This window comes from Tachypleus tridentatus, chromosome 13 (assembly GCF_004210375.1).
Source record: "Tachypleus tridentatus isolate NWPU-2018 chromosome 13, ASM421037v1, whole genome shotgun sequence".
NCBI classification, from domain to species: domain Eukaryota; kingdom Metazoa; phylum Arthropoda; class Merostomata; order Xiphosura; family Limulidae; genus Tachypleus; species Tachypleus tridentatus.
Window position 1 is genome coordinate 149,539,120 of NC_134837.1, and position 24,226 is coordinate 149,563,345.

At 27.9% G+C, this 24,226-nt stretch overlaps 2 protein-coding genes across 3 annotated transcripts in view; one reads left to right on the forward strand and one right to left on the reverse strand.

Moving 5' to 3' along the window:
• Positions 1–15,997, forward strand: part of LOC143236618 (leucine-rich repeat and calponin homology domain-containing protein 1-like) — a 63,179-nt gene extending 47,182 nt beyond the window's left edge. Inside the window, exons 13-17 of the mRNA XM_076474943.1 lie at positions 214–349; positions 3,211–3,323; positions 4,715–4,852; positions 8,269–8,346; positions 11,642–15,997. Coding sequence (XP_076331058.1) covers positions 214–349; positions 3,211–3,323; positions 4,715–4,852; positions 8,269–8,346; positions 11,642–11,845 — 669 coding nt within the window. The 3' untranslated portion in view covers positions 11,846–15,997. The remainder of the gene's footprint in view (positions 1–213; positions 350–3,210; positions 3,324–4,714; positions 4,853–8,268; positions 8,347–11,641) is intronic.
• A 5,239-nt stretch (positions 15,998–21,236) lies between these two features.
• LOC143236617 (uncharacterized) overlaps positions 21,237–24,226 on the reverse strand; it is a 102,540-nt gene continuing 99,550 nt past the window's right edge. For both annotated transcript variants that reach the window (XM_076474941.1, XM_076474942.1), the window contains exon 17: positions 21,237–23,676. In XM_076474941.1, the coding sequence (XP_076331056.1) occupies positions 23,465–23,676 (212 nt within the window). In that variant the 3' untranslated portion in view covers positions 21,237–23,464. The remainder of the gene's footprint in view (positions 23,677–24,226) is intronic.

A 24,226-nucleotide genomic window follows, 5' to 3' on the forward strand; every position in this document is an offset into this window, starting at 1 on the left:
AATAAAACATATTTGTTTTTTGCCATTATGGCATTACAATTTATTTTGGAACCATTGATTTATTTTAATACAATGTAATTTAAGGCTTTTTAGGAGAATTGAAAATATATTACCTGCTGATAAGTTTGCTTATTTACTTGATTGATAATTAATTATTAGGAGTTTATATGTATATGTGTGTGTGTGTTTTATCATGATAAATGTTTCTTCAAGATTAAAGTGGATTACAAGCATTCTTGGACAAGAAATCATATTGAAGATAGTAAGAATGATATAAAAGAAAACTGCAAGAAAGAATTTGAAAACAATCATTTCAAGCCCAGACTCAGTGGACCACATCTTTTGTTAGGTAAGCTGTTAATTTTTTGTAGAATAGAGAAACAAGTATCCATGTGATGATAATTTTACTAGCCTTCACATAAAGATAGGTAAACAGGAACACAAACACTATATGCAACAATTTTTATTTGTATGCAGTTAGAAATTTTTTGCTGATAATGAGCTAGCTTAACATAAATCCATGCTAAATTTCAACATTTACATCAACCACAACAAGTTCATGTTGTATGTAATTACAGTTAAACTGCAACAACATAATACCTGTTTTTACAGTAATATTACACTTGTTTATTCATGGATCAAGAACAAAACATGAAAATGTTGTCCTATTAAATTAGTTAGTTTTTGGGAAATTTCTTTTCATTTTTCTTCTAAGTATAACATAGATTAATGCAATGAAAACAGGCACAGTAACGTGCTTAACTTGTTAGGTCTACATGATATATATGTATGTTCTTCAACTGTTTACTGGAATAAAGAAACAAATAATGCATGCAAATTGAACAACACACGTACTGTATGTTTCCAATTATCTATAACATTTGTAACTGTTACCTTAACACCAACTATTTAAAAATAGCATTGACTATATGAAATAGTGTTATATGCAATGGTAATAAATACTGTATACTCACCCACAATATCAGCTAAGTATAAGAAACAGTAGAAAGACTGTTGCCTGAGTAAGAAACATTATTATGGTAAGCATCAACTTTTAAAATCTTGCTGAAATATGGTTGTGGAAATCTGTGTAAAGACAGCAATCTTTATTAAGGATGAATTGGTAGCATCTTAAGTAATGATACTCAACAGCAAAATCAGAAATCTTTCATGTGGCAGTTGCCAATTAATGTGCTCTAAAATGCACGAGTTGTAGTTTCCAACTAATGAGCACACTAGGAAAACACTGGATTTTCTTAAGACAAAAAGTGAAAGACTTGCAGAATTTTGCAACAGAGTGAAATTAAGGAGATCAAATTAAGTTTAAACTACTCTCTCCATTTTTTGCAAACTTCCTGTGTGATACCACACTAGAATAGATATCACTTTAAATAATTTAATAGTTAAGTCTTAATAGGGATTTGTAACTTGAGCATACTGTCAGCAGTAGATGTTCAGCTTTTTTGTGTATGTTTTTTCAATCCCTGTTTGTAGATTTTAAACTCTTGATATTTAATTATCTTGTATGATGGTTTCTTTATTGCCTACAGTAAAATACAATCTCTACTAAGCACTTACAAAATTTTACAAATAGAAAAACAGCCTTTTCGCATATCTAAAACATTGCTTTAAATAAAGCTTTATGTCTTTTAAAGTAATTATTTACAGACCCAAGTGGCTTTGTGACTGAGGTAACTCTGTAAACACTTGTTCAGTGAAGAAAAAAAAACAACTGCTCAAAACAATATCACATCTGTTATTTATTTATAACTATGTAAATCAACTTTCCATGAAAAGTAATCAACTTTAAATGGGACATGGACATTCATTGAACTTTGTATAGCATTTGTGTTCAGGTTTTGGTTTAAGATATCCAGCTAATTTTATGAAACAATAATATTAATAAGTGGGCAAATTTTTATTTTATCTACAATCATGAAATCACTTATTTTACTTATTGTTAATGTTTGGGTGATCTTTACAATTGAAGAGGAAGGTTTTGAATGTTAATTGAAGAATATGTCTGCTTTATAAGATGGCTTTTACTCGAATGTTCTGTTAAGAGTTTTGAACAAATTCCTATGCGATTCCTATTACAAACTACTATATATAGGACATAATATGAATAAGGCCTAACACAACAATTTTATGGACAAAACAAAACTTATTTTACAAAAAACATTTCATTTAATATATTTTAACATCATAATTGAAGTGAAGTGCAAAAGGATAAAGTATGTTTCTTAAAAGTTAGAAAAACTCATGAGTAATTTTAGTGGAATGTTCACAAATACCTTTTCTTTAAGTATTATATCTCCTTGTTTTGATATATTTGCAAATACCCACTGAACTGAAAGCTTTTCTGGATTTTGCAGTTGAATTTAATGTAAAAAGAACTTTCGTGATGTATTTAGATAAATGGGCTCTGATTTCTCAAAGCTGAGATATATGCACACCATGACAATCAAGGTTAAAGAACAATGATTTGCTTAAAATTGATAAAAATACACTTTTATCCAAATTATAAGAGCAAATTAGTGCTATTTTGTCCAGAACTGTTATGTGTCATAAGTTGCTATCTTTTATTATAAGTTTGTGTTGGCTTTCTCTGTGAGGAAATCTAAAAAATACAACATGTCACCAGTGGGACTAGACCATCAAGAAAAAATTGAACATCTAGTAGTGTAGGTACAAAAGTAAAATTTTAATTTTAATGTTTACTGGATAACTAAGTTAAGTGTTTTTCAAAAAAAGTCCTTAATTTATGTATATATTCACCTTTGACCCATTGTGTGTTTACACATATTGATAGTTAATTTTTATATATACAAGTTTCACAATATCATAAAAAACCTACACTTATTTGTTAAGTTAGCTAGTTAGTAAGAACTCATCAGCAGTTGCTTGTGATTTTAGTTGATATGTTTATTTAATGTATTAAAATGAAAAAAATATATATTTTTTTTTATAATGTTCATTGTGTATGGATTTTCCTTGTAGTAGTAGTGCTAACATACTTTACTTTATTTACTGCCATTTCACATTTTCTTTGAAGCTCTTCATATATCTCAACTTTTAATTATGTTCATATAGACAGTTGGATCATTATTTTCATCATTCTTTGTCCTCATAAAAATGTAATCATATGGTGCATTAAGAAAGTATTCCAATTTAAATTTTCTTTAATCTGTTATTTATAAATTTCAACAGATTTCAAGAAACAGTCTAGTGTACTTACTGAACCAGTAACTTCCAGCCTCTCCATTAAAAGAAGATTGAACAGTAGTAAGGAAGGACAGGAGCAAATTGATCAGTTAAGAAGAGTAAGTTTTCTTTTCCAAAACAGTCATACTTGAATGGTCATGTTTGGTCTGATTACCCAAATCTTTAACAGAAAAACTTATGAATAATTACATTTACATGTACTATGAAAAAAAAAAAAGTATCGTCAGTGCTACAAAGTGTTGAGAGTTTTGTTTTTTTCAAACTGTGATTACTTGTGTATTCGTGACTATTTTTCTATTAAAAGGCACACTTGTTCAGTGCTGTTAACTTTGTCATGTGATCTAATATTAAGAAATTGTGCGAGACTTAGTATTTGTTATTTGGTAAATAACAATAAGAGTTGTCACTGAGAAAGTCCCAGTAATGAATGGTCATTAACGACTCAACATCTTGGAGATCTTGACGTGCCATTTCTTGGTATGAAGTATATATTTTTAACTTTCATTTCATAGCATGTAGTAAATGTGGAGAAAAATAAGACAAGCATCCAAGCTAGTTATGTTCAGATAATAATGTTGGTATTTATTTATTATTTTCTTTGGCATTAATTATCTTATTCTTTTTTATGCACATTTAGGATATTAAAAATATTACACAGTTTTAAGCTTTAAAAGGAAATATTTGTTGGTTTCATATTAAAGTTCATTAGAAAATGCTAAAGCTTAGAAACATTATTTTTTACTGTAATTTTTCTAATTTATACCTAAGAACTACTACCTAAAGTTATGAAGATGTGAACTTGTTTAAAACATAATGTAGTCATGATTTATGGAATGCCTACAGCCCTACACAGCACAATTTTACTATGCATTTATGTAACATGAACTGAAAATTAGTTTAAAAGGACATGAAACTTTATGTAAGTTTCTTTGAAAAGTGGGTCTGTGACCTTATTTGATATAGTAAATAAATTGATTTTGATTTGTTATCTATGAAGTATTTCTGTGATTTGTTTGAAAGAAAAACAGATTTAAGGTCTTACCTGTAAAAGTTATTAAATTATAATGTCTTGGAAAGAGTAAATGAGCTTTGACTTTCAAGTGCCAGTCATGATAACTTTATCTCTGATATGTTTTATTAAAATGTTTTTTAGTGTTAGCTAGGATAACTAGATTATTTAATGAAAAAGAACATTGTGATTATGATTTTCCAATACTTAGTTCAATGTGTTACATTTAATATTGTAAGAAATTTTAGTGATTTTTACTGTAATCTATGGATGATGATTTTGAGGAGTTAGCTAGAATAATTATTTGATTTCAATAGTGATTCAGACATCATAGTAAGAAAATTTTGTTTTTTTTGTTAACTGTAATAACTGTTTTTGAAATTATAAACATTTTTCCTTTCCATTTGAAAAATTAAGCATATGCTCACTATCTAAGCTTTATAATTTAAATTTTAATTATTTTTTCATGAAATACAATAGTTAATAGAAAATAAACTGAAAGTAACCTTGCCTGATGATTTGGGAGAAGCTCTTCGAGATGGTATACTATTGTGCCAGCTGATGAACCAGCTTTATCCACACTCGCTAGTCAGTATTCATGTGCCTTCCACTTTGGTGGTAAGTAGTTCTTTTTGTTTGAAAGCTTGTATAATACAATAGTTGGTAATTCTGGTATTAGCTAATGGGTTAATAAATGTTTTTCTTTATTTTTTCATCAGTATATTTAAACCCCTAGATGGTTTCTTTTTAGTTATGTTGTTATTCCATTTTTTTTAAATTTAGTGCATTAATTACTTAAAATTAATGGTAAAAATAAATAAAAATAACATTGTAGTTATTTAAGGCTAGTAACAAAACCATATTTTGTCACCCAGTTTAAAAGAGTATAAATTTGTTTTTACTACATGATACACTTTTAAATTAGCTTTCTTAAAAAATAAACAAATTGTTGATTTATGGCTTTATTTCCACTGATTTTGTAAATGTTAAAGTGAAACCATTTTGATTGGTAATTTTTATGAGAATTTACTGAACTTGAATAAAAATTAATTATAAAACCTATGTGGTATAAAAAAATAGGAATACCTTTTAGGAAAGTAAAAAATTCACTAATAAGTCATCTTCAATAGATATCATAAGTAAATTCTGAATTCTTATGGTTGTGTCTGATGTACCAAAAGGGAAATGCCCATGACACTTTTTAGAATGAAAACACACCAATGTGTATGGAACTAGTAACATCATTGAAGATTTTCTTATTCCATAATAGTCCTTGTTTTTTATTCTCTCTGTGTGTATGATTAGACTTGAAATTTGGATACTTGTTTGCATGGGTTGATTTTCTATAGCTGTATGTAATGAGGTTGTGATCATATCTGGTTACTAGTACATCCAGAAAAGGAAGTGTTCTGTGTGAACAGTAAACTAGATATATGAGCTTATACTGTGGATGTATTCTAGGACTTATGTTAAGATGTCATGTCTATGTGAACAAATAGTAAATGTATCATCCTCATGCCTCTTCTATAAAGTAGTTTTGAAAATGATTCTAAGCATTACATGGAAATGATTGTAAAAATTATTCATACAACTTTTTTTATTCAGTTACATTATTTAGCTTGCTATGTAACTTATTAATATTTTAACATCCACATTTGAGACAGTTTTACTAGCTCTATCTTGGAGTCTGTATTGAATGATTTAGAAAAAAAACACTTGATACCTGATACTGCTAACAGTGTTAAAACCTTGATAAGTTGCAATAAAGTTTCATATACAATCTTTAGTAGACATGTCATACTTGTGTTTAACTTAATATTATCAAACATTGTTAGTAAGCCTAGCTTAGTTGTTCCAGAAAATGTTACAATATATTTCATACTTTTGATTTGAATAATTTTGCTAATGTAACTATGTTGGGTGTGTAGTGTTGTAAACTATAGTCTTTATGTTATAATGTATTTGTTTGCTAGAGGAGGTTACTAATCAAAATGATGATGCAATCTCTAAAAACAATAATGCATTATAAATGACATCATTTTCAGTTAATGGGGGATTCAATGAGTAATCAGATTGCAATTCTTTTCAGTGTTAGTGGTGATATTATTGTCTTTATTTTACTGCACAGCTACTGGGCTAGTTATGTGTTTTATATCAAAGCTAATTACGTTAGGCCTAAATTTAGTTTAAAAATTTATGTTGAAGAGTTTATGTATGAAATTAGTCCATGTGAACACTGTTGTAATAAACATTTATGTAAGAAATAACATCACTTTGTGGACTGGACTTTTTATTATTTTACAAAGTAATTTAAAATAACCCATTGAATAGTAGAACAATTTTCAAAATAACACCTATAACAAAAAGACCAAGTTTTATCTTGACTTAAGTAATGATCTGGAAACTCTTGAAACTTTGTAAAAAAGATTTATTAGTTTTAGGATTTTCTAGCTATTTACTTATCTTTTGATTTTGTTAGTTTCTGTCTTAGAACAAGCTAAGATTTACTGAGTTTAATAAGCAAGGGTTTATTGAAATTCAAGCTTATTCTAGAATTTAATGTCTGAATCTGCTTTTATTATCTTTTGTAAGTTACCTTGACCATTGTGTAATCTATAATTTTGCTGTAATGTATAAGATATTTCAGTATAAATCATGTTAAGAGCCCTTCAATTTTTAGAAGACAAGATACTGCTCACAGTCTGAAAACAGTAATATGCTATCACATTACTCAGTAGCTGTAGAAAAGGGTTTTTGGTAGATCTTAACAAATGGTACTTCTAGATATAAATGTGTTTTACAACTTAAACTAATATCTTGCATTATATGGTAGATGTACAGGTTAGGCTGTGGGTCAAGTAACTGACAACAATTGGTAAAAACAGGCTTGGTCTAAATTTTGGATTACACTCAATTTCAAAGAATACTCTGAAATCACAAACCAAAATCTTAGTGACACTAGCAAATAGTGTCTTGATATTTTTTCAATAATTTGTGGACTAACTACTTTGATATTTAGGCAAAGACATTTAATGGTTTCAAAATATCAAAACATTATAATTATTATATTTGATAAACTGCATTTGTATAAAAAAATAAATATTTTTTGTCAGAAATTTATTTTGGATTAAATAAAATAATTTGTCTCTAAAACATTTCGGGTCAAGTCAAGCCCAGTGGCTCTTATGCAGACCCAAAGAAAGCCAAGCTCCACTATGCACTTTGGATATAGTAGGTTATTATTATTGCTACATGTATGTGTTAACAACTATCATATATATATTTCTCATACAAGAAAGCAGATATTATAGCTGTTGTTTGTTGATTAATTTATTTTAATAAATAACATTTATTTTTAACTTCTGTAGTCCTGCTTAAAACTAACATTATTATTTACTACAGAGGTGTAATTTATGTCTACAGTGAAAGAAAGGCTTGTACCTAACATAACAACATGTACTTTTCAATGAACTCAAATCATAGTGTTTAGCAAACGCCTGTTTGCTGTGTCCATGAAAAATGACAGCTTCCTATTTGTCTGTCTTTTGCTATGATAATAAATAAGTCACAAGGGCAGATGTTCGAATCAGCTCATTTCATTCTCAAACAAAACATATTCACATGTGGACAGTTTTTTGTGACACTTTCATGTGTTTTTTTCAATTAATGCAATCACTATTAAACTTGAATCTGAAACATTCAGTAAAATATAATGTATTCATTGGTGTTTTATAATGGAATAATTAATAGATGTAACTTAAAAACAATCAGGTTTTGTTAAATGAAACAGCAAATTTATGAGTGAGTCAAGCTGGGGTGTCTTGTTTTCAATAATAAAAAAAGCATTTTTATGCATGTCATGTACCTAAAGATGTCACTTCTCTTGATGTTCACTGCCACTCCTTATTTTTTAAATGCAAATTTAAAATGTTTTTTTAATTTTTGTTTTTTGCATTTAAAAGAGAAAACAGTTTCATACAGCTTTTATATGTGTAAATAAATGCTAGGGCTGACTACTGTTAATACTTTTACAGCCTAGATTACCAGTAATGAAGCGTCGTTTGAATGTGGAAAATTTTCTTAAAAGTTGTGAAAAGACAGGTGTGCCAAAGGTCAGTATAGTTTACAATTTAAACTTAATGCTGTAGTAAGCTTTCAGAAATGTTTAGTTCATTAACTTAGATGTGCACATGTGAGAGACAGCAGTTTGGATGAAGTTTTAATAATAAAACTTTACTGCTATTATGAAAAAAAAGGAAAAAAACATACATTTTAATAATATAAATTAATAATTGTGTGAGATAAGAAATTTATGACCCAACTTTATTTTTCAGTGTATTAAAGAACACCTCTTAAAGTCTATGCAAGCTAATAAAACAAAATATTTAGTTTTATGAGTGTTTCTGCTCTATTTAAGTCTCCTATACTATGAATTTTGTTTTGTATAGCCTGTGTTTTCATGTCTATTGATGTGTGCTCGAATTTAAGTATTTCATGCTTTATGGCTATTATTACTTGAAATAATATTGTAAACTCTCTAAAACCATGAATTTCTGCAAACACACAAACCTGTTATGAAAATATGTAAGTGTCTTGTAGGCACCAGTCCTACCGTTAAAAGTATTACAGAAAACTGAAATATTTCTTACTTCAGCTAAGAATAATTTTTCCTATTCAGTATTGTCAGACCCATTGGAAGGACATGAAAAACTTTTTTGTCACTGATCAGCTTTATATGGTATGCAATGTGTACAATAAAAGTATATGTATATAGAACTTAATTAATAGACATGAAATTAAAAAATGTAAGAATTATAATAATCACATATGGCTTGTATACATAAAAAGATTTGAATTTGCAATGAATATTTTGAATAGCTTTTCTTTTGGACAATACAGTTACTTTTTTCTTTCCAATTTTACTACATGAATGGTGTATAAAATAGGTGTAAAGTACATGAGTTCTGTGTTCTTATTTTAGTTTATGATTACCAAAATCAACCTCTAACCTGTAGACTACAATTCAAAGTGATTCAGTGAATTTCTTCATGTAACAAAAACATATGGCTATTGAATTGTTTTTACAACTCTGTTTAAAAAATATATATACCTTTTCCTGGATAAAAAAAATGTTAATATAGACAGAATTGACTTTTCAGAAGTGATATGTTTATCATGATGATTAGCTAGTCCTCCATTCAAGAACTCTTCAGTATAAAACAAAAGCTTCAAGTCATAATAATAAAAATGCATCACATACTTTTGATGTAAACCAGGCTTAGTCAACAAAGTAAAGAATGAAGTCTTAATAGTAGTTTCTTAGACTTTTAGATGTTAATACTTGGGTAGTTTAAAACCTTTGAAATTGAAAATGCAGGGGAAATTGCAATGTTTGGGGGTGTTTGATTTGATGTGCATTTGTTTTATGTTGAATTTTCTGTTTCATGATCTTTCATTATATGTATCTACTGATAATAACTACATTCTTTAGTTATTATGTAAGTGGCCTAATTTCAATCTGTAACTAAATCTTTAATGTCTTGTCTTTTCCAAAAAGTTAGTATTTTTAGAGGGCTCAACATGGCCAGGTGGTTAGGGTGCTTGAATTGTAATTTGATGATCATGGGTTTGAATCCCTGCCACACCAAATATGCTCACCTTTTCAACCATGGAGGCATTATATTGTGACAGTCTATCCAACTATTTATTGGATAAAAAAGTAGCTCGAGTTGGCAGTGGGTTGTGATGACCAGCTGCCTTCCCTCTTGTCTTACACTGCTAAATTAGGGACGGCTAGTGCAGATAGCCCTCGTGTAGCTTTGCATGTTATTCAAAAACAAACAAACAAACATTATTTTTAGAACATTTTATTTACCAGTCTCACAAAATGCGTAATTGTATAAAGGGGAAGGAAATTCTTAGTAGGAAACATTTATGTTGCAGGACTGTATTATTTGTAGGTAGGTATACATTTTAATTTTAAAATATTATGAAATCTTACTTTTAGAAATGGTATGAACTAGTTTGATGTTTCCTGATTGGACATCAGTAAGTCTTTTGACTTACAAGCTAAAGCTTGGGGTCCAATTCCCTATGTGCACACAGCAGAAATACTCAGTTTGACTTTGCTTTAAAAATAGTAACAAACAATTAAAATTAAATGAATAAGTAAGTTTAGTTGCTTTGTCAGCTCGGTAATATAGTCGATGTATAAAGAACCAAAACCTACACTGCTAAAACATTAAGACTTGTTTAGATATAAAGTGAGAATACTTTTCACCTTGAAGTTGTTCATAGCAGCCATTTTACCTTTACTTAGTTCAGAATTTAAAGGATGTATTTCATATTATGCTTAAAAATAATCTATAATTTGTGTTACTGACTAAAGGTAGATAACTTAGAACATTTGTGGAAGGGAATAAAATTATTCACTAAAGAATTCAGATAACTTTTGAAAATAACACTATTAGGGTAGGTGTGTGAAAATTGAAAAGTTCAAGGGTAATTGGAGTTATTGCTTGTGGAATGAAAACTTTAAATACCACTTTGAAATTTATTTAATGAATTTTTTTTTATCTATCATATCTGTTAAAGTAGTAGTAATAAAATTTCAAAAGCAATGAGATGTACTGCTTGTTAAAAGAAAGCCTCAAGTAGTATTTGGAACTTGTTTATAATGAACACTTGTTATTCTGCTCTGTCTGCCACTCTTAAGTAACAATTCTTTTCCAATTCTGATAATTAAAATGATGCATTATAGACTTTTCAGTCTACAAAGGAACAAAGTATTGATAGTTTAAAAATATTTTTATTTTTTACTTTTTTTTGCAGGATTTTTGCGATCATAATAGTGTACAAGTCTTTTAATATAGAAGTGAAACAAATATTTAAAACATCTGTAGCATGTTTTGTGGTGAACTGTTATCATCTTTTGTTGTTAGTTAAATGTAAATGTATAATAAAATGTTTCTTATGTGTATGTTTTTTTAATTTTGTAGGGAATACAATATTTTGTTAAATTCACTTTGGTTTCCTGCATACACAAGTATAAGGAAACTTTGTTGAGATCAAAATATTATTTGAATATTTTACTGTTGAGAAGTGTTTTTTGCTACAATAAATGTGTTGGCTAAATATTTCTAGAATTTTGTTTAATACATTAAAAGAAAGAGGAACTTGAGCTCAGTAATGCTAAAATTTGATTAAATATAAAAAAAAATTAAATATATTGACAATATCACATCTTAATCATTTAGGAATAAATTGCCTACAAGTTAAGATTTTTATTATTACACAATGTTTTTTAACCTCTTGTGATATGTTTTTGGTATAACAAATAACACCAGTTAAAATGTTAATTTGGGGATATTGATCAGACTGGTGTTTTGATTTTTGTTTTTATTGCAGGCAGACCTGTTTAAATGGGAAGAAGTTGTCATGCAGCATCAAGTGGCCAAGGTCGCCCATACCGTCCAGGTTTTGCTCTCTCTGTCTAGAGTCAAGCTACAGACAGACTTGCATGGTCATGGTGATGTTTTGCTCTCGTATTTGCTGGTGGGACTGTTTGTTGGAACTTGTCTCATGATGCTTTTGTGCCCCCCTCCACCATAACGGGATGGCAGTTTTAAGTCACTGACAACAATAGGTTTCACATTTAAAAAAAAAAACAAAAAAACTAACAAAAAATAAAAACATATGAGATCAGGGTTGCAAGTCCGTGTAACTCAACATGAACTAGTTGTAACATTCTGTATTTTTGTTTCTGAGCTTTTGTGTACTTAGTAACTAGAATGGATTGATTTGAAATTGATGATTTACATTGCATGTTATAGGTTTGATTGATAGCATCTAGCCCTAGTATTAGTATATGTTAACTAGCTAAATACAATTATGTGTATAATGTTGTACATATATAAAAAAACAGATTTTTTTTTATACATATTTATTTTCAAATCTTCAAAGTGAACATGGGGAAGCTCACCAAAGGAAAACTTGTATATAATGATGGTAGCTTAAACTCTACACTAAATGCTAGACATAGGTTGTACTGCCATATTTTATCCAATGTGTTTGAAGAACTTGTATTAAACTGTGTAAGACTGACATCTTGTGTAGAAAGGAATGTAGAATTTTTCTATAGAAAGAGTAGCAAAAATGCTAAAATAAGTACTAAAATGGTTAAAATCTTGAAGAAAATATGAATGTACAGTCTTGTGAAAAAAATTGATAGTTTTGTCAAGTAAAGTTCCAGAAAGTATATTTGGTGTAAGGAGCTTCTTATAAATACAATCAGTTTCAATAATGAACACTTAATGTTTTATTACATCTGTCTTTAAACAGTATAATCTTGTAATGTCAGTAAAGTTCCAGAAAGTATATTTGGTGTAAAAGCTTCTTATAAATGCAATCAGTTTCAATAATGAACACTTAATGTTTTATTACATCTCTTTTTAAATAGTATAATCTTGTAATGGTACCAAGAATGATTGTGCCAATGTATTGCTTCCATGATCAATGCATTATCTGTCTCTAATTAAGAAAAGTAACAGTATTATAGTGTACTTATTTAATCACTTATTAAAATGTATCATATAATTATTTTTCTTAATTTACCCACTATTATTAATTACTGTATAAGAAATGTTTAGCAAGGTACTTTTGTTGTTGTTTCTTTAGACTACCCCATTGTATTCTAAGACAAAAAAATGTCTTCAAGTGTTGGCACTTTCTTTCATCATTAATTTATTACTTAACATGGAATTACCTAACATTAATAACTTATCACTTCCCTACATTTGTAATCTACATAAAAATGGTGATAGATGTTACAGAAAGAATAATATAAACATGTACTAAGTGTGTGATATCTCTTTGATGTACTAAGTGAAATATGTTTAGTTTTCAATAACTTTTATATAAATCTCTGATACAGTCTAGTCAGGATTAGCTTGAGTATGTTATCTTACTTGTTTGAAGAAAGTTTGTAATGGTCATATAAAAGTAAAGCAAAATTAACTGACTATAATACTTATTCAATAGAGTGACATATATTTTGATTTCCGGTTTACTCTTATTAAATTAATACAGACTAACATAATTCTTTTAATAAATAAATAACATAACTCAAGCACAGGAACATTTATTCAAGTAGATGAAAGAAAACAAGTTTTATTGTAATAAAAGCTTTAACCTGAATGTTGCAAGAGTCAGTAAAGCTTAATAAAGTAATGTGAAGTAAATAATACATGTTGATAGTGCTAGCATATCATTTTATATTTAATAATTCCATATTAAGCAAATTCTTAATTTCAGTAGGCCATTATTCAGAAACATGTCTTTAGGGCAAATAATACTGAATTTTGCATCTCTGAGTAGCAAAATTTGTCATACAAATAAAAGGATGTGTTTTCTTACTGATGTACTTAAAAGTTTAAATTAAATTGTTCTGGTAATTCAGAATAAAAATTAGTCAAACTATGTACAGATTCATATATATGTACTGTAAAATAGCTTTCTGAACAAGTTCATTTCACCAAAGATTAATTTTTAATGGGACCAAAGAAAGTGAAAAAATAATATTGAAAAGTATCTTATTTTAATTTTATTTTTGTTAACTACTAACATAAACAGTTACTGTATTATATATTTTAATTATTATCACTTTCCTTCAAATTAGAACTTTTAGGTGTTGGTAGAAATGCCAAATGCATTAGATTAATGGTTAGCAGTCTTATGGCCCAGGTACATATGCTACATTGAAAGTTAGAATTCTTTGTGTCCTGTATGTCTATAGTTGTAAAACGTAAACATGATAATTTTAACGTAAAAAGTTCAAGTTTTAGGATATTATGTGGGAATAGGTAATATAATGCTGAAACAAAATACAAGTTACAGTTTCAAAGTTTCTTCAGTTTCAATCATTTCATTCTAGTATTATACATATAGTGAGATCAAGAGTGTAAAATGTTGTTTATGTGAAGATTTGTTTTACAAACACTGTAGTATTATTAACTACATACCTTGTAGTTTTTGGGAAATTATGAACTACTTCAATAAACCTTGACATGTTATGTGAAGATAAATTTGGTTAATTTTATATATTTTCTGAAATTTTATCAAGAACACCTTACCACCTATACATGTTCTGTACATGGTAAAGTGTTGATGATAAAGGTGTAAACTGAGATGTTAGGTAATATATAAAGTCAAATATCAAGTTAAAATATATGCTCAACTATGATGTTAATGCTGTAACATCTACCACAGTCTTTATAATCAAACTTAGTTTGGATTAAATTGGCATCTCCTAAGTGTAATAACTTTGATGTTGATAATTTTTTATGTATTTTATGATAAAAATAATGGACACCTATTTTATAGTTATGTAATTCATTTACTCAATATTGTATCTTTTAATTTTATTCAACATACATGTACTGTTACTGTGTAATTACTTCAAGATCATGTTAGGTTAGTGTGAAAGTATTTCAAATAAAAAACTTGAACTCTTGCAATTATTTCAATATCACTTAATTGTATAATATTTTCTTTCATTTACATTAGTAAAGAAATTTTTATACATTTTCAATGGATACAGTAAAGCATTTAATGAAGTTGTGTTGGATGAGTCACTTTATAAACTGTTAGTGGAGTTGTCTTGAAAATCATTAAGTAGTAGCTAGTGAGAAATTTGTAGATTACAGTTTATTAGCAGATAAGTTCATCAGTGATTTAAAGATAATGATAATGCTTTGTCATTTTTGAGATAAAACTTGTTTGAAGATCAAGTCATGAATGGATTTATACTAACTTGGTCAGGATATAACAGTATCATATACTGAACATTATATATCTAGGCAATATTTCTAAACTTTGCTTTAGTAGAATATTGTGAAGAATGGCAAAGTAAGAAAAGTACTATATAGGTAAAATCTGAGTTACTTCTATAATTCAGTTTACTGTAACTTTGAGCTGTTAATTCCTTAGCTGTCTGTCTGTGTGTGTGTATATATATATATTATTTATTCATGTAATCTCCTGCATAGTGCTTTATTAAATTCATTACTAGGAGTGATGCTAAGTCTGATAAGGATTTACTTATGGCTGAGTATTTAACAGGAGTTATTTACCTTGTATTTAAATATTAGCTTCCATATGACTTACAGCTTACAGAAATTCTGTGGAACAATTAAAAAAAATAAATTTGGTTTTGCACTTTTCAAACACACACACACACACGTGTATATATATAATATAATAGTTGCTACTCAAATATTTGTGTATTATTAATTTCAATTTGAAATATAAATGAGAATTTTGGCCTTTTATAGTATGGGTAATTTTTAAGGATGGTTCATTTATTTGTTGGATAATATTCATTATAGTATGTATATGGACTTGTAACTATTTGTTTTAAGTTATTTATAATACATACTAGCATCTGTTTATGTGAAATGTAAAGAGGGGGTCCATTATCATACTCCACTCTGTCATATTCACAGTCTAAGTTTCCCAATGGCATTATTTAAATAATTCTAACCTTGAGTATACAGGGCAAAGTAACTTTAATTCTAACTACATGCAGATGGGCAAGAACCAGTTGAATATGGATGTGCTGGGGTAAAACTCATTCACACTAAATAAATGGATTGTACCTTGAAGATTGATATTTTTAAGAGAAAATATCATATCTTTTCACTAAGGATCATTCTTATAAAGAGAAAAATTTCATGTTAATAAAGGTACATTTTCTAATTTTCAAAATTAAACTTGTTGGGTAATTTATTATACTTATGGACATTATCACTTAATATGGCAGTGCTGGATTCTAGTAACCTAAAGTCCAAACTAAGAACCCACAAACATTTTAAATAATAAATTAAAATTTTAAAATGTTATGTGAGTGCAACACAGAAAGGCAGCTTGTAATTATGTAATTAGAATACTAGAATATATTTGCTTTGTAACAGTATCTCTCAACTAATTCTTTATAATAGTACATTTACAGTGAAGTTAATCAAAACCATTATTTCTTACACAAGTATAATTTATAAAGACAACTGTTACTCATTGCTTTTAACTTCCTGAGGTTGTCTTTCTTAAGATTAATAAATGAAAAGTGCACAAAATAGTAAAGCACTTCATTTTTATATGTTTTCTGAATTCATAAATGTGAATAAAACTTGCTTTAAAATTAATCTTACCACCAGTAAGCACTTGAAGAACTCCAAACATTAGGACTGTGGCCATATTTGTAAGTTAGTATTTTATGTACAGATAGATATATTAACATCAAAATTAAATATAAGTATGATTAAATTAACTTGCCACTAAGAAAACTGAAAAGGGAAAGAGTAAATAGCATAACTTTGCTAAAGTTTTAGTGGTCATTGAAACTTTTGTTAAACTTTTAACACATAGGAGAAAATGGATTTTCAGGGACATTTGTATGCAGTATTTTGATCATACTTCATAATGCCTTTGGTGCAGCCAAGACTATAAAAATTCAATTTCATATAATAGTAATAGTAAGAAAGAAACCAGACATTGGTACCATGGCCCTACTGATTTGTTTGATTGTTAATCATTTATTATAGGCTTTTGTATGTAATTAAGAAATTTTACAAAATCATAATTTTCCTACAATGAAAAGTGAAGGTTTCTTTTAAAATGAAAATACCAAGATAATCTGAAGATTTTTTTATACAATCACCAGTGTATTTATCTTTATTACATTGAAATAAGATTTTCTTGCAACACTTAACTATTACTTAATTCAGTTAAAACATTCTTCTATTTAACTACAGACCTAGCATACTTATATAGTCTTTTTTTTATTATTATTATTGAAAGTTTTTTAAAAGATTTTTAAGGAATAGTTGGGTTTTATTTGGCTTGGTTCAGGTATAAAGATGGATGTTAAAAATCATACATTTGCCTCAACTAGTGTAATATGATTGGTTGCTAAATTGTAGAAGCTACTTTTACAGCACATCACACATTTTAAGCCTCATTATTTAACTGCATAGATTTGTGACACTTTGGAGAAAAATATCAAATGAATTTTAGCTTCCAATTTTTCATTAGTAAAAGATATTGCCCAAGAATGTGTATAGTCTGATTCATATTTGTTGATTTCATAAAATAAATAAATCTAAGATTAGGTCAGTTTAGATGTGGGAATACAAGAAAACGATTTTTTCTCATATAAAAAATTAAGTTCATTAAGGCTTTGGAAGTGTATGTTGCATGATATTTTCTTGATTTATAAACTTTATAACTGTTTTAAATCATCACCAACTAAAGCCAGTTTTGAAAGTTGCAGGAATTTACTATCCCAGTTATTCAGGTTTGAAAAAATCCAAAATAGTTTATTTTAGTTTGACCAAAAATTTATTTTGTATGCAACTAGGAATTGAATAATAAAAAAGTAAAGTTGTGATAAAAGTTTATTAAGTTTGAATTGATGTAACCTGTAAAAATCTGTCAACATTATAATTATACATTCACCACTTTGACTTGTTCCAACAGAAAAAAATACATGTTAAAATGAAACATAAATCGTGATTTCATTTAGCCTAGTTTTGAAACACTTTTTTGAGGTAGTAGTGTTCCAGAATTTTTATAGAAGTAAGCCAAAGCTCCTTTGTTTTTGTTTAATTTTACTAAAAGTCTTCCTTCTCATATTAAGCAATTTTAATATACTAATAAATCGAGTTGTGCCTCATTATAGTGTGACAGGCAAAGTAATTAATTATACATTGTAATATTTGGCTTCCATTTCTTCCGAATATCCTGTTGAAGAGAGGAATATGCAGATTTTGCTTGGAGCCTTGCATGACAAAGCTCGTATTATATGCTGCTCTTGTGATGTAATTATCCTCTGGGATATCTCAAATGCTTGAAATACTGGAAGTTTTATGTTACATTATGAAATAAATGTGGAAAGGAATTTCTCCGTTTTCATTTTGAATGTAAGTGTTTATGTAATATTAACGTTACCTGAATAGTTTGTCTGTAGAGTAACTATTGTTCCTATTTTGTAAATGTATGTTCAGCACAGCATTATGCTAAAAATATGAATAATTAATCTTATGTATTACAATAATAAATTCAACATTACTGTTTTTACTCTCATTTAATAGTTAAATATACAAGGTTAGGAACTAGAACATATCAATCAGACTTAAGAATTCTAATGGCAATTGCACAAAGTAAGGTACTGGTGTAATATTACATTAAAATTAACTTTAAAGTACTGAAATTATCAGTATTTGAACCCAACATTATTTATTCTTTGATATGTACTTGATTTTTTAAGTTAACTTGCACAATTGCCTTTGTGTATACATCCATATAATTGCATGGTATCAAATGAGGGGAATAATTTTTCAGACTTCTTGTGTCTTGGGCAGTATGTATTGTGACCTGTCCATTTATTTTCATGTTTGCTTTATTGTGAGTTTATGTGAAAAATTAAAACTATATTGTAAGACTACTTTTTTAAAGACAGGTTAAACTGTCTTTTAACTTATGTCTGATGAGCCAGATACTGTTTGAAGTTTCTATTTTATACAAGGCATAATGTAAGGAAATTGAGAAATAAAGTGATTATAATATTCTACACTTACACAATTTTGTGTATAAACATTCTTAATCATATTAGGTCTACATGATTTTTCTAACAGTTCATATGCAATATTTGATCACTTTTGAATAAAAAGTACTGATTATAAATTATATTTTGGAAAAACCTTTTGATTTTTGCTGAATGACAGTAAAGCATAGTAAGACATGCTACTAGCTTTACCTTTCATCATGTTATCAAGCAAAAATAGAAACTGCAAATCCTTTGTAAGGACATTGTATTAAATAATTCAGATTCTCCTTCAAGCATTTAATTTGTATTTTAACTGCTTTTAAGATGTGCAATATCTTTTACATTATTTACATATACATATATACACAGGCAGATTTAAATGAAAGTTCTTTGTTTAAATTACTCTGGCAACAGCTGAAAAAAACAGTCCTTACAAGTTTAAATATTATAAAGTCTAAAACAACAAAAAATGCATATGCCCAAATCAAGTATTCTTTTAGGTCTCTATAATTTATTCTTAGTAAAAATCAGGTCTTCAGTGTCTTTGAATCATAGTTAAAGGTTTATCTTATTCTTCATTTTGATTTGTCCTGATCAAAAAGAGTATGGATTATTTAAGGTGAAAGTTTAGATTATAAATCTAAAAAACATTCACATTGTAAAATAATCTATTTGCAGGAAATTGTATGTTGCAGTAACTACTAATGTAATTTTAATTAAATGAAAAATATTAAAAGTAATACTTTATAGATGCTTTTCTAAATTTTGAATGAAAACAATAAGGAGACCAAATGTTTAACAAATTCCTATTTATAAAGAAGTATTAGTATTACAATTATTTATAATAAAATAATAAATAATATTCTTACTCTAGAATTTGTTAATAGCAACTTAATTTGTTTAAAGTTGACAGTATTATTTCATACTGTTTAAAAACTGAAAATGTTATTTAAACTATACATTTTTTCATAAAGGTTTAGTTTTTCTGACTTTAATAGCAGTTTGTAATGCTATGTGCATTTTGAGAGAAAGAGGAAAGTTTTATTACATATCTATCTAGAATTGAAACCTTCAATTATGATTTTTTACCATATTTTTAAGTATAATTGTAAGACTGAAATTAAGTTTCTTTGCTTATCTGAATATAAGTAAATGCTTTTTTTTTTTTTTCAAAATGATGCACAGCAATATCTTTATTCTTTCATGATTACAAATACTTTATTCACAAGGAACACCACAGAAATCCAAAGAATTTGCTATGTACAGATCACCAGATGATAGTAAGTCAAACACCAAATGTTTTGTTTAACAAACTCGATGTCCTATGTACAAGTCAAAGTATTTATTCTGTGGTTAGAACACCACTGGACAAAAAAACAAGTCCAAATTTCTCATTATTAGAACTAATAGCTTTCAGAAAGACAGAAAGGAACCCACCAGACCTAAGACTAGCACCTTTTGATTAATGTTTACAGCTGCTACATACTGGAAGACCACCATGTAGTAATTCTATCAACAAATAAGTTAACCTTAAATATGGTGCCTCAATTAACAATCATCTTGAAAACATTTATAAGACAGAAGTCATAAACTAATTATAATTTTATCACTGTCAATAGATTTCTGTCTTTAAAAATGTTTATAATGCTGTTTTTTGATTGAACCTTAAATTATTTTTTTACAAAAATTAATATTTTAGAATGAAGAAATTAAAGAATTAGCATTACTGATTATATATATATATATATATATATATATATATATATATAAACCACTTTACTAACAATTTATTCTGTAGCTATATTATTTATGATGTCAAAAGTTGTTAACAATTGGGTTTCCACTACAATCACTATCTTTCTGCAACAACTTTCACTGTATTATATATCCAACCAATGCATCCATCAATGTTTTACTGCCAAAACATCTTTCATGATTAAACTTAACAATATTACAAATAACGTTTCATTTCACATAAATTTAACAACTGTTTGTGTTTGAAGTATTGCAATGCTCATGAAACACAATATTGAGTTTATATCACTTTAAAATAATACTATATGTATTATAGTTGCTCCTTCCTGCACTGGAAGGATGGTATTTTATTGCAACTTCTGTTGACATACATAATACTATAAATTTAAAAAATTATGATAGTCCTTTCATCTATATTACACATTTGCTTAATATATTAAAGTTCAGTATATCTTTCCTTTATGTGGAATTTCTGTTTACTCGAGTGTAACTAAAACTTACAACATTCAAATAAAGGCTATCCTATTGTTTATTCATTCACATGTGTAATCTTCTTGAACTTTGTATTAGTTTGACTGTTTTCAATTGTAATTAAGAGCATAATATCACATTAATTTCTAGGACTTAGGAAAGACTGAAAAAGAAAATGTACTTGAATGTTTATTTGATAAAAGTACACATACTAATTAAAGGGTGAACTTTGTACTTTTTTCATACAACTGTTAGTTTTCGAATACTGGTTGGTGTCATGCACCTTTTACTATATTCACTTGGCTCTATTTGTATAATGTATACCAAAATTCTACCACCCCAAATTCCATTTTATCTACTCAACAGTTTTACTCTTTTTTTTTTCCCAATCACAGTAGTTAATATGTTTTTCTAGTTGCCTTAGAAACATTTAACATAAAAATTATGAATTTTTAAACTAATTTCAGTTTCTTATAACAACCACTAGGTGTCATTAGGTATGTCAAATTGTCTATGCCATGGCATAGTAGATCTTTTAGAAGTAATAATGTCTCCAAACTTTATCTTCAGTTAATAAATTCCTTAACAAAATTATACATGAACAGTAAGCAGTATTCCATAACTACTGTCTAATAGTTAACATCATTATATTTCAGTAACATTAAAAGTCACTTTTTACACTGCATTTTTATTGGTAATACAACTTAGTAATAAAATTACATTACATTACAGAACTGGAAATAACTTCTCTACTTCCTATTTTTAACTTTCAAAACTGACTGAAGATTCTATTTTGACTCTCAGTTCACATGAACTTCATTCTAAATGAGAAGTGAGAGCAAATTCAGAAACTGCAATAACATTAAAAAAATGTCATAACAAAACAACTGTATCAACACATTATTGGGAGAGAAATGTTAAACAACATTATATATATAGACACACACACATACATATGTGTATCCACAATGAATATTGACTCAATAACAAGGAAAAAGAAAGTAGAAATGGCTTGAGCAACTTTCCATGTTTAAATATAATACAATTTTATGGAAAGAAAGCAAATTTATAGACAATAAAGTGACAGTCATTTTTCATTTGTACCCAAAAATGCTTATAATAAACTAGACAACTTCAAAACATTGTAATTTCAAACTAATGACAAGTTTAAAGCATAACAATGAAAGACTTTCTATAAACATTCTTGTCTGAAGTGTAAGTCATTAATAAAGAACCAGGAGAATGGTCTTAAATAAATCAAAAAATATATCACACTGCAATAAACAGTAAGATTAAGTTTCAAATACTGATTCAATATAAAACTACTATTACAAAACTACACCAAGGTAAGAGTGTAACATTATGATATTTAATATGACATGTAAAAGGGCATTATACAGCTTACTGAAACAAGTCCCACACTCACGAGCTGAAGATTCTGTAACTTGACTGTTTATAACAATATCAATTCTTAATAGCATTTTAACCACATGTGGGTTATTTTAAAATTTAATGCACAAAGATTAGCAGTGTACCACCTCAATAGTTACAAATGAAGTCTCATATATTAAAAAAAAAGCTTTATAAAATGAAAGTAAATTATGTCTGCAAGTTAATTATAATGAAACAAAGGTCAACACTGAAAAACACTGGCTACATTACGTATTTTCTAATCATTCATAAATAGAACAAGCCAAACATGTATATACGTTATATTTAACACAACTAACCAAATACAGCTTATAAATGTATTCCTGAGCAATTCAGTTTTTCAGTGTAAGTAACAGCTTTTAGTACTTCAAAGTCAACACTTCAATCATGCCAATTTAAAAACTAAAAGGGATTTTCAATAGTTCATATATTTGTGGAAACAAACTTACTAAACAAAATTGTTTTTCACGTGAATACAACCTAGTAGTATGATCACATTTTTTTATCTATAAAAACAAAAAATTAAAAAGGCAAAAAACCTTTATTATGATTAATATTGCTACAATATCTTGAATATATAATTATTCAAGGCCAGACAAAAGTTCAAAGACCACTTTACATGATAATAGTTTCAAGATCACCCAATAGAAAACAAAAGTTTTTCATAGTTATTATATACAACACAGTGGAATTGAGTAAAACATGCATACACATACACGTATTGTTAAACTCATTAATCAGTGTGTAAAATTTAAATACCAGCTGAAGCATAGGTAGTGCAGAAAACATTATTTTTACACTTGGCACTCATCCTGGGAACAGACTAATACTGGTATTGTAAAGCTACCTCATCAAAATCTTAATATTTCATATTCAATGTTGAACATCTCAGCATTTACAAACCATTATATACTGAAAAGTTCTACTGGTTCATTTTGGAGTTAGATAATGCTTACCAGTCTTGATATTACAGTTTATTTCCTTGGTTTCTTGCCACTACCAAAGTTAAACCATCCTGAGCCCTTCTTCTTTGGTGGGGAGTGTCTATTTCCCAAATTCACCAACAAGCTAGGATGAAGATTGGACGGGAGACTTCCTGACCTGGTCTTTGGACTCCCTGGATGGTCAAGCAAAAGTTCAACCACTGCAGTATCTGGGTGAGGTCGACAGCTCTTTGGTATCTTTGCTATAAGACAAAAGCAATTATGAAGAAATTATGTTACAAGGCATTAGATTACATATTTATAAATAACCTGAATGCCAAAACTATTAGAATTTTTTCTAACAGAAACTACAATCACAAATCTAGATTTAATTTAACCAATGATTATCATTAAACAAAAAGAACACCAACAGACTGCCTCCTAACCATTTACTATTTCACAATTTAATGATTAACATTAAACATAAAAAAAGCCAATAGACTGTCTTCTGGCAATTCCCTATTTCAAAAATCCTAATAAGTTGGATTTTTACCACACAAGCAGAATAAGAATTATTTTCACATAACCATAAAATAGTTATCAAGAAATTACAATGTACTGTGGTTTTTAATCATAATTTGCAAACATAATAAATTAATTAAAGTCATTGCTAGTATATTAATTTCTGCATCATATTTTAAATTATTTATAAATGGTTCTTTCATATTACAATTAGTATAATGACACTATTACAGTATTACTATTAGGTTATTGTACATCTTACATGTTGTTCACATAACCTTTAAAGCTACC